This window comes from Petaurus breviceps, unplaced genomic scaffold, assembly GCF_028583685.1.
Source record: "Petaurus breviceps papuanus isolate PSGF00001 unplaced genomic scaffold, PetGlider_PUasm1.0 91133, whole genome shotgun sequence".
Classification (NCBI taxonomy): Eukaryota; Metazoa; Chordata; class Mammalia; order Diprotodontia; family Petauridae; genus Petaurus; species Petaurus breviceps.
The window spans coordinates 87871700-87883738 of NW_027187419.1; the positions used below are offsets into that span (position 1 = coordinate 87871700).

Here is a 12039-nt window from a genome sequence, read left to right on the forward strand (position 1 = left end):
GTGGCCCAAAGATTCAACATGGTCATACTTAAATGGAAATAACAATAAGGCAATAATATCCAGAAAAAGCTGAACATTTTCAATCATGGTCAAACAATCCCCACCAATTTTGTATTCTATGCTCCATTCTTTAAAGTTAAATTTTTTGGCATGGTAAAGATTAATAACTTAAAAAGCTCTGTTGCCATGTATTTGCTTTGACCTATTTCTGTCATTGAGCAAAAGTAATTAAAGTCAAACCAAAGCTAGTACAGTGCATGGATCATCAATCATAGTTTGTGACTCATCAAAACAAATGATAAATATATTCTAACGAGGAAAAAACAGTGTTAGTTAATTAGAATATTCTTTTTTGCAAGCGAAGTCCACATATAAATACTTTGCAACTTGTAATCTAGTCTAACTTCTAGAATCCTGGGCCTGGAAAACTAACATTTTCAACAAATACTACATTTTCACATTCCTTGTTTTAAAAAGAAGAGTATTCCCATGGCAGGTTATTTTCACAGTATTTAATTAAACCTGATTAAAAATGTTAATGTTGGCTGCCAATAACATGGAGTCTGTTTTTCCCCCTCCGAAACATCCTCTGAGAGCAGGGACATCTTTTCCTTTGATGTTTCCATATCAACCAGCAAAGATGCCTGTCTTTAGATAGCAAGAGATAGCCCCTGGCTTCTAGGATCTTCCACTTTAAGGAAACAAGATATAAGAGTTATGTAACTCCTTTTTGTTGCAATTCCTTGGTTTTGATTTTTTTTTTAATTTTGTGAAGACATTTCCAGGGCTATTTTTGTACAAATGCTTCTCGTTTCTCTAGACCCTGCTGTTCGCCTTTGTAAGCCTTCCCATCTTTCGGTTTGAATCTGTTTTCCAAGGCACATGTGATCTGTTTATGCTTTTTCTTCCTACCTCTTCATTTACTGCCCACAACCTGGCATTGTGTTTTGGCAGGCTAAAGTATATTGTTTTAAGTATCATGGCACACTGAGCTTGTAGGACTTGAGACCATGCCCAGAACCATTATGGTCCATTATCCTTTCCTACTCTTCAAGGCTGTTACCACAATATTTAAAGGTGAAGAAAGTGATGTAAGAAATTAATGAGTCAGATGTTCTCCCATGCTTAAGTCATACATAGGTAGTAAGTTAAGGACTTAAATGAGGCAATTAACTTGCTCATTTCCCTAGTGTAGCATTTAGTGAAGTATTACCATAGTGGCCTTGGGAGTTTAATGACTGCTTATGTGTGAGACAGATGGATAAATGAACCATCATTCATATTTGCCTTCTCTTGGGTAAACAGATTTCAGATCAGGTGCTTTAGGGATGATCATTTGGAGATGTTAGCCCTGGGAAACCGGAAGTATAGATTTACAGGTTTTTCTCATGCTTAAGCCCGAGGGAAAAAGAAAGCTTTGAATCTATCTCTAGCAGAAATGGAGAGGGAGGGGATTTATTAATATGTAACAGAGTTTTTGTGTAGTTGTTTTTTACTCATTTGTGACCCCATTTGGGATTTTCTTGGCAAAGATGCTACAGTAGTTTTCCATTTCCTTCTCCAGTGAAATCTACAGATGAGGAAACTGAGGCAAATAAGGTTAAGTGACTCGCCTAGGGTGACAGTTAGCAAATGTCTGAGACTGGATTTAAACTCAGATCTTCCTGACTCCAGGTCCAGCACTCTCTCCACAGCACCACTAATTGCCAACATATATCAAAGCTACTAACTTCATTGGAGCCTCATTTGAATAAAGTCTCATTGGTTGTTTCTCTCACATCACAGTCCAACTGCCTATGCAACTGAACACTACCTGTCATTCATGGCTATGCACTTGCTTTTCCCCTCCAACTGGAAGAATCCATTGTTTCATTCAAAACTCTATGCTACATGAATTCCTCCCACCACTAGGCTCTCCCCTTCAAAGTTACCTTGTATTCATTGTTTCATGCATATATGTATGCATATGTACATACACAATATGTTTTGCCTCTCCACCCACAGTGTAAATTCCTTGAGGGCAAGGAGTGTCTCCCTTGTCTTTGTATCTCTAACACTTAGCACCGCGCCTGTCCCTTTATAGAGGAAATTACCTTATTTTCACGGAATAAATACCACATTCTATGAATACTTCAGTAACCATAGTTAAATGGAGTCTTGTGTTTGGTTATTCTAGTACATTTTCCCATATGCTGATTGACCACAGACTTTCATGAAGGCTAAGACAGGCTTAATATAATAAATGGTTGCAAAAGAAATCATCACCTAGAACAAGCTAGTAAAAGAAATACACAGTGGAATGTAGATCTAAACATTTCTTATTAGCATATTCAACCCACATAAAATATCAAAACAGCTATTACTGCTTTATTTAGTAGAAATGTAGAAAGGATAAAATTTCACACACACACACACACACACACACACACACACACCTCATCCTACATTGATGAGAATAAAACACATTGGTAGGAAATGACCATATTGCTAATTTAAAAACCTTTGGCACAGTGGGAGACACGTGATTTTCTGGTCCTATCATTTGTTCATATGTTTTCTCAATCATTAGAAGAACCAAGCCTTCCCCAACCTTCAAACACCACATTTAGAGACAGAAAGACCGGGACATGAAGCAAAGGCCTAGAATCACCCTAACCAAGGTCTCATATGCCACACTGAATGCTGAAACCATCAGGTCCTTGAACACCAGACCTGATTCACAGTCTTCCAAAAATTCCAGAGAATTTTCCTTTACATAGCAGGGACTCTTGGAGTCAAAATATAGGAACCAGAGCAACTCCTATCTCCATCACTACTCTAGATAACTTCTTCACCACAAGTAATGAGAGGACCAGAATAGCCACTGATGATCTGTTAGCACGAGAGTCTGGGTAAGGAGAGAAATGATATAGAAGTAGAAAACAAGACATCTTGTTTCCTTGCCCCACCACAGAACACACATGTGAAATTAAGTATAAAATATAAATTTAAAATGTTAAAAACAGCTTTTTTGTGAAATGTTAGAGCAGTTTTTTAAAACTTGTAACTTATGGGGCAGCTAGGTAGCACAGTAAATAGAGCATGGGCCCTGGAGTCAGGAAGACCTGATTTCAAATCCAGCCTTAGACACTTAACACAAAAACTAGTCTGTGACTTTGGGCAAGTCACTTAACTCCAATTGCCCTCCAAAAAGCAAAAAAGTAAATTAAAAAAAAACTTGCAACTTACATTGCAGAAGTCTGGATATGCCTACTCTGGGTGCCCCTTATTCTTTTCATATTGAATTGTAACTTATGAGCTAATGACATGACAGTCCAGTCTAATCCGTGTCATCACCAATTCTAGTTCAACACTGCTTAGCAAGGAAACACTACAACAATGCTAACTTCATCATCATAGGATATTGGAGGTAAAGGTCCCAACCAGCTGGCATTTATGGCACCTCCTGCTTTTCCTATCTCAGCAATTCAGTTTGCATCTCCCAGTACCAAAAATTCTTTCTACCACTTTCTTGGGACTCTTTTCTCTACCTTGCTCAGTCCTACCACTCCCCAATCCTTTTCCTCCTCTGGCCTTTGGGACCTCTGGAATATGTCATTGACGTGCTTCCCTTCATCTTCAGTCTCTTCTTTTCCACATTCTTTCCAGAATCTGGTATTCACAGAATCCTGGCTCTCTCTCTCTCTGAAAGAGAGCATATCACTAAATCACCACCTTCTCCATTGCTGGTTGCTTATTCTCTCATATCCCTGACACAATGGGAAGGGAAAAGGAGAAAGCTCACATGAATTCATTCTCCTTCCTGCCCCTTCCATAGCCTATCTCTGCCATTACCCCTCTTTCCATTTATTTCATATGGTCCAGATCCTGCAACTAGGTGGGACAGTAGGTAAGTGTTAGACCTGGAATCAGGAAGACATGAATTCATATCCATCCTTAGACACTGTATGACTCTGAACAAGTAATTTAACTTTTGTCTGCCTCAGTTTCCTTATCTGCAAAAATAAAGATAATAATCACACCTATCTCCCAGGGTTGTGACAATGACAAAATGAGATAATATTTGTTTGTAAAGTGTTTTGCAAATTTTAAAGTGAAATAGATATGCTAGATATAATTATCCCCATTGTGATTTACCAGCCTCCAAATCACTCTTTTTCTTTCAATATCTTCTTAAGAGTCTTTCTCTCCAATTCCTACCTTGCCCTCATACTTTGGAGTGTTTTTCCAAGTCATCCTTTGTACCTAGAATACACTCCTTTCTCACCTCAGCCTCTTTAGAATCCTCTTCAAGGCTCAAATGAGGCTTCAAGGCTCCTTCCTCAAATCCCCTTGTATATATTTATCTATTTACATGTTGTGACTCCCCAGGCAGCCAGATTAGTAGAGAGGCAATTGACCTTGGAGCCAAGAGGTTCAAGTTTAACACATCCTGACTGTGTGAACCTAGACAAATCTTATAATTTCTCAGTGCACAGGGCAACTCACTGTGTCATAGAGTCTGTGACTATCAGTTGCAGAGAAGGTGCTGACCTATGTTAATACAGGGAATTTCTTATTCCAGGTGTTCCTTCTATCAATTAAATCACAGTTCCGGTCCCTATCTCCTCTCTCCCTAGTAGAATACAAATTCCTTGAGGTCACACTGTTTCCTTTGTCTTTATGTCCTCAGAGCTTAGTATAATACCTGGCACAGAGAAAGCATTTGATAAGTACCTTACACATCGTAGGCACTTAGTATTAAATTAATGAAGTTTTTAAATGAAGGCCATTTGTTGAATTAACCATACTGTAATGTATCAATTTGCTCTTCTGCCAAGAAGCAGTTAGTGTATCTCCAAAATATGAACCAAATACAATAATTTTTTAAAATATTTACCAATAAAGTATCTAAATTAAAGTGTCCTGCAGAAAAACTTGGGGGGGGGGGCAGAATAGAAGCAGAAATTTTGTGACCTCCCCCCACAACCACCTTAAATACCTGTAAAATATGACTTTAAACAAATTTTAGAGCTACAGAACCCACAAAGTGACGGAGAGAAACAAGTCTCCCTCTAAAGGCAGCCTGGCAGGCTGACAGCAGCACTCTGGGAGCCAAATGTAGTCCTGCATGAGCCACAGGTTTTTGGCCCCAGGGAGGCAGCGATGTGCAGAGCAGACTTCAGGAGAGTGAATCACCAGCAGCTGTGGTGGTTTCCAGACTTTTCGGCCCATAAATGCCAAAAAGAAAGTAAAAGGTCAGTCAGGAACTCTGTTGGGAAGGAAGGGTGCAGTCTGGCCCCTGCCCCTGGGGCAAGAGGTGGTGGAGGCACAGCAGCAGACACTGCAGCCACGTGGCTGCCTCAAGAGCTCCTGGGGCCTGCAGATAGAAGGAGGACCAAGAGACCATTTAGAGGGTAATTGCTCTTGCTTTGACCTGCTTGTATCTGGTTGCATTCTTGGGCAGAGGTCCTGGGGTGAGAAACACCAATTTGCCAGTGTGGTGTCTGTAGAGAAGGCACCCTCCTCAGACTTCTGACAACATTTGCAAAAACCCCAGCAATTTGGGACAAAGCTCTCCTCTCTGGAAGCAGAATTCTACTGTGGCAAAGAGCTCAAAAGTCAAGTAATTGACTGGCAATATGAGCAAGAGAGGAAGCACAAACAGACCATAGAATCCTTTTGGGGGGACAAAGGATCAAAGTATGGAATGGGAGGAAGACAACAAAGTCAAAACTCTTGTATCAAAAGCTTCCAAGAAAAATATGAACTGATTATAGGACATGGAGGAGCTCAAGAAGGATTTTGAAAATCAACTAAGAGAAGTGGAGGAAAAACACTGGGAAGAGAAATGAGAATGATGTAAGAAAATCATGAAAAGAGAGTAAACAACCTGACTGAAGGAAATAACACCTTAAAAAAAAGACTAACTCAAATGGCAAAAGAGGCCCAAAAAGCCAAAGAGAAAAAGAATGCCTTAAAAAGTCAAATTTGACAGATGGAAAAGGAATTTCAAAAACTCACTGAAGAGAATAATTCCTTCAAAATTAGATTGGAGCAAATGGAAGCTAATGACTTTATGAGAAATCAAGATACTATAAAACAGATCCAAACAAATGAAAAAATAGAAGGCAATGTGAAATATCTCATTGGAAAAACCACTGACCTAGAAAATAGATTCAGGAGAGATAATTTTAAAATTATTGGGTTACCTGAAAGCCATGATCAAAAAAAAAAGAACCTAGAAAACCTTTTCCCCCTGAGATCTAACTACTTCCTTTGCTCACAGCTCTGACACTCATTATTTACACTAAGGATTAATGTCTTAATTACATAGATTTGTTGGCACCTCACCTTTTTCTTTTTGTTTTGACATCCCAGAAGCTCTTTCAAACCTAAACACTTCTGCAGGAATGTTTTAAGAGAAGACAAACCTTATATCAGCAAGAGAGATGTGACTAGTCCCAGTATTGTTGGGAAAACTGGGTACCTTCCCAGCTTTTCTTGAATGAGGTTTTCACAGTGTGAAGTGAATTGAACATGATATGCATCCATAATATAATATAAATACAATAACATTCTCCAAAACCAAATATACATCTCTTTTTTATTAGCTTACTCCTTGCCATTAGTGGGGATGATTGAGATATAAATGCACCTTCTCAATAGAACCATTTTGCTCTGTAAAACTATTGAACTATTCTTTTTTGGTGGAGAATTGGAGTGGGGTTTGTATATATGATTCATCACTGTGAGAAATTTCCAATTAGATACCTCTGATACTGATCCACAATACTTCTGTAACTTGGATTCTTGACTTGCCCATGGTCATACAGCTAGAATGAGTTAGACACAGCATTTCAATCCAGATCTTACCTTCAATATGAAATGCTAGCTAGCAGGTCCTCTACCATATACATATATATAATTCTGTGATTTAAACATTTCTTATATGTCATACATTGGGAAATTGTCTGACCTGTGCTGTTCAACAGTTCCTTGTTGGGAAGGCAAATCTCTGCCAATAAATAGATCTTTGGAAATTTTGAAATGATTCCTTCCTAATTTAACAAGAGCACTAAGACTTTGTATTTTTTCATTTAGATTCAAAGGTTGCCATCTGTATTCACCTGATATGAATGGTGGTGGGCTAAGACTTTTCACAAGGTTGCTTGTCTCTCCTCTTTAGACATGGTTCTTGACCAACAAATAAGTTCTGGGCAACTCAGTGAGGATGTCCGCCACAGAGTGCATGAAGCTCTAATGAAACAGCATCACCATCAGAACCAGAAGAAGCTGACCAACAGGATTCCTATTGTTCGATCTTTTGCTGACATTGGGAAGAAGCAGTCAGAACCAAACTCCATGGATAAGAATGGTAAATGTCTCCTCTTTGTGTTCTAAACCTTGTCTGCTGCTTGAAAAATTACATTTACTGTATTTTTTGTAGCAAAAGAGATTGAATTTCCTGAAAGTCTTTATTAGCTCATGTACATAGACCTTGTACGAAAAAAAGCTTATAAGGTAAAATCTGAAGTGTAGGGGTATATTGATGTAACTTATGCTATAAGTTTTCATTCCCTCTAGATAAAATTTCTTATTAAGTTCATGTGAGGAAAGCAAATTAGTTACATACTTCCTAGGAGTCATTTATAAACTGCTCATGGGCAAAGCATTTACATTGCAGATCATATAACTAAAAAGACTCATGAAGGGCACACAGCCCATTCCACACTGTTTGCCTTGCTTCCCCTCTCCCTCACCAATGCAGAACTGTGACTCATATGGAGCATAATATTTTTCCTTAAAAAGAAAAGCCTAATTTGGGATGACAAGATCACTGCATGCCGACATAGGTGGTTGCCATTGGTTTCTGGCTATCAATAATTATACCATGCCACTTAAGATTTGCTTCAGTATAGCCTTGCAGTGTCTCCTTGCTTTCCTTTGCTGCCCTTCCCCCAAATATTAGTGCACTGTGCAGCAGTGGCTTAGGATTTCTACTGCCATGCATCTTCCTCAAAAGCCCTGCCTAGGAAAATGAGGTTGTAATGAGTATGGAATGAAGGTGAAAGTGAATGGAAATGATCTCTCTAACATTTCCTTCTGTTTTTCTCCCCCAAACTCTTTCTTAACTTGGCATACGGACTATAAATTCCACTGTAAGACCAAAACATGCTTGCTGGATTATGGATAGTATGTCTTTTTTGGAGGGGCAGTGGAGAAACTATTCTTAAGAACTTTAAAAAATTCCTTTTAAGAAATGTGTGGAGACAAAAATTTTTATAGATTTTGTTTTATGTATATATGAAACATAATGTTTCTTACTACTCTTACCCACATGTAATACATATACATATACAAATATCCAGGAAAAAAATCTTTTGCAAATGCATAAAACTAATTAAGCCATTGAACTATTTAGGACCTGTTCTCTTCACTGCCTAAGTCAATTTAGTAATGCTCATTTTATTTTAAAATAATTGATTTGATATAGCACTGTAATGGTTTTCATTTTTATAAAACACTATAGATGGATGATCTCATTTGAGTCTTACAATAGCACCATGTAGTAGGCATTTCAGATATTATCATCTCCATTTTACACATAAAGAGGCTAAAGCTGGGAGAGGTTCAGTGACTTTGAAAGAGTCACATAGCTATTAAGTATCAAAGCAGGATATCAGGCCAGGTCTTCTCCAATTCAAGCCTAATAGTCTTATTTCCTACCATCCTTCTCTTACAAAAACAAAACAAAACAAAACAAAAACAATGAACCATGGCATTGTCTTTGTATAGAGAAACTGATTTTCCTGCGTATTTTTATAAAACTCATTAAAAGCGTTGTGGAATGTTGGAGGGGTCACTGAAAGACAGGCACATTGATGTATTAATGGTGGCTCTATGAATTAGTCCAACTATTCTTAAAAAAAAAACCAATCTGGAATTATGTGAAGAAAAGTGACTAAAATGTCCATATCCTTTGCCCTAGAGAGTCTACTGATAGCCATATGCTCCAACGAGGACAATGAGAAAAAGACCTCATGTACATAAAAAAAAATTAAAGAAGTACTTTTTGTGTACCAAAGACCTGGAAATAACATAAATGCCCATTGATTGTGGAAAGGCTGGGCAAACTGTGGTAAATTCACGTACTGTCACATTACTGGGTCGCAAGGAATATGATAAATACAGCGAAGCATAGAAAGGCTTTTATGAACTGATGCTAAGTGAAATAGTCAGGAAAATGAGGTACACTATGACTACAAAATGTAAATGGAAACATCAAGAACAACAAGAAAAAGGAAACAATTGAAACTAAATGTTGTAAAATTATTATGACCAAATCTGGCTCCAAAAAAGAGAAATGAGAAGACACTTCTCTACACGTTCCCCACAGGTCTTTACAAAGATGGATGACCATGGGTGGAACATTGCATATAATGTCAGACTCTTTTTCACTGTGTTGCTTACTTTGGCTGAACTTTTTTCTTCCTTTTATTTATTTATTACTGGGGAGCATATGGTGGAAAATGTAGGTAGTTTTTTAAACTACCAATAAAATTTTATTTTAAAAATGGAGTGTTATGGGTAGATTATGACACATAAGCATGCATTTGTAAATTTTAGAGACTATTTCACTTTCTTTTTTTCTTTTTTACTACATTGTATATTTAAACCATATCCCCTACCATAATGTCCCAATAAGGTATTCATAGACTGATGGACTGCAAATTTGCTTTCTGAAACATATGGCTACTGACAAATGTTAAAACATTGGAGTTTCTATATTTAAAGGACCTTAGGATAACTTATTATAAGTAGAATATTTTTATTGTGCATGTAATGCCAGTGTCTATTTAGAATGATGACTTTCAGAAACCAGAAATGGATATTTTAACTCTTTTAACTGTTGGGTCATGTCTACAACAATATCAAAGGAACTGACAGAAAAATGAAAAATTCAGCTAACCTTTTTCAGTTTGGTCTATATAAGGCTCAAAGTAAATTTCTGAAAGGTAAACTTTTGTCTTTCTATGGGAGCTTCTTGTCATGTGAAATAACTTCTACTTTACAAGTTGCAATGTAAGTTAGGGGCTCATTCATTTATGAACAAAATAAAAACACACACTTTACATACTTGTATTTCTTTAACCTGAATTGCCTAAACCAACTTACTCAGTTAATATCTGTAAACACACAGAGTCATAGTGGTCAATATTGCCCTAAACCTATTACTACTAGAACTCTTGCTGTGACATGAAGTTTCAGTATGTATTTCATGTATTTTAGTTTTAAAACTATTGCAGATTAAATAGATAACCACTATAAGCTTGAGTCAGAATAATTCTAGAACGATTCTACCCACCCAGCCTTAATCTGTGATCATGCAGCTCCATAGCAAGTCACACTTTAGAGTAATAAGGAACCAGTAATATTTCTAATATGATTTATAAAACCAATTAAGGATCATTTGCAGTGTGCTGTAAGAAATGGTTTTCTATGGGCAGCCTTGTAATACCTTTTGTGGTTCTGTTTTGCTCCCCCCACATACTTTGCATAATTATATATGTATGTGGGGATCTGAAAACATGCATAAGCTTCACTATTCAGGAAAATGAAGCTCTCATCAAGCAACGAAGTGCAAAAGACCTTATTAACAGAGCTCTTAATCTATTTTAAAATCTCTAGAAACTGACAAACTATGGATAATGGGAAAAATCACATGATTCTTATAGCTTTGAGTATAAAATTCATACTGCATTGTACAATAGCTCATTGGATCACAGATTTGAAGATAGAAGGGATCTCCAAGGTCATGTGGTCCAGCCCTTCATTTTACAAATGAGAAAACTGAGACCAAGTGAGTTCAAGTGACTTGCTTAAGACCATACCTAAATGACAAAATCAGGATTTGAACCTAGGTCCTCTGATACCAAACCCGCTGTTCTTTCAACAGATGTAGACTGTAGTATAGACTGTAGATGTAAACAGTAGTATATAAAACAATGCATACCATTAAAGTCAATTTCAAAGAGTGAAAATAACATCCTTTTCCTAAAATGAAATCAATATTTTTTTTAAATCTGATAATAGAATATTTTAAGCAAGATGGTTGATTTATTTTTCTTTCCAAATTATAGTGAAGAAATCCTCTAAACGGAAGGTTCTTAGAAACATTAAGATCTGCCACAGCCCCCCAGCCCTGCCCTTGTCACCCACCCAAGAATGTGGGTAGAGGCCTTTACCTCATACTAGATGTTCATCTACTTCTGAAAAGAATTAATTTTAGTTCTCCCAGAAGCCAACCGGTGTTACTATATACAGAAGGCCAAGGGAGACATATAGAATGTTATTTCTCCCTGCCCCAACTACTTGCCTCTTTGGAACATGCTAACCATTAGAAAACCTTCATTCAAATGTAAATTTCCCCTAAGGCATCCTTCTTCTGGTCTCCCATCCTTCAGACTGGACTCTCAGGATGGGGAGTAGAGAGTGACTCCCCCACCCCAAAACTTGTCAGTTTTATATTTTTAGAAACTTTTGGTAATGTATCTCAACTTCTAATCCATTTGCTTTATGCTTTATACCATTTTCTTTTGTTTTCTGCACATTCTCTACAGGGCTAAGATGTCAGAGTGCTATGGATTTACCATGCATTTTTAATGCCACCATGCTGTGTTTAACTTTCACTTTTCATTAAGCATCAAAACTGTGAGAATTAGACGCCTGATTCTGATGTTCCAATAAAAAGTGACAGTTACATTTGGCATAATAACAGAAAGAAATGATAGAAAAATAATATCGACTTTGACTTTAGAGCCCTGGAAAGGGTGTTGGTGAAAAGTGCTCAAAATAAATGTATTGAGAGTATTTGAATTATTCCTTTGAAGACAAGAGGATCTAGCTAAAAACAAATCTTTGACATTATATCCAGGCTTCTTGTCACAGATGACCTAGAAAACAAATCTATGTATATTAGCACATTGCATATTGAAAGAGGTGAGGAGTTTGGATTAGAACTTTATTACATTATATCCCTCAGATTGCCTGGGGAAT

The 12039-nt window shown here is 37.2% G+C and overlaps 1 protein-coding gene across 8 annotated transcripts in view; it reads left to right on the forward strand.

The window, feature by feature from the left end:
- The window catches only part of SLC4A10 (solute carrier family 4 member 10), a 399681-nt gene that overhangs the window by 264208 nt on the left and 123434 nt on the right, over positions 1-12039 (forward strand). For all 8 annotated transcript variants that reach the window (XM_069080754.1, XM_069080757.1, XM_069080758.1 and 5 more), the window contains exon 6: positions 7169-7357. In XM_069080754.1, coding sequence (XP_068936855.1) covers positions 7169-7357 — 189 coding nt within the window. The remainder of the gene's footprint in view (positions 1-7168; positions 7358-12039) is intronic.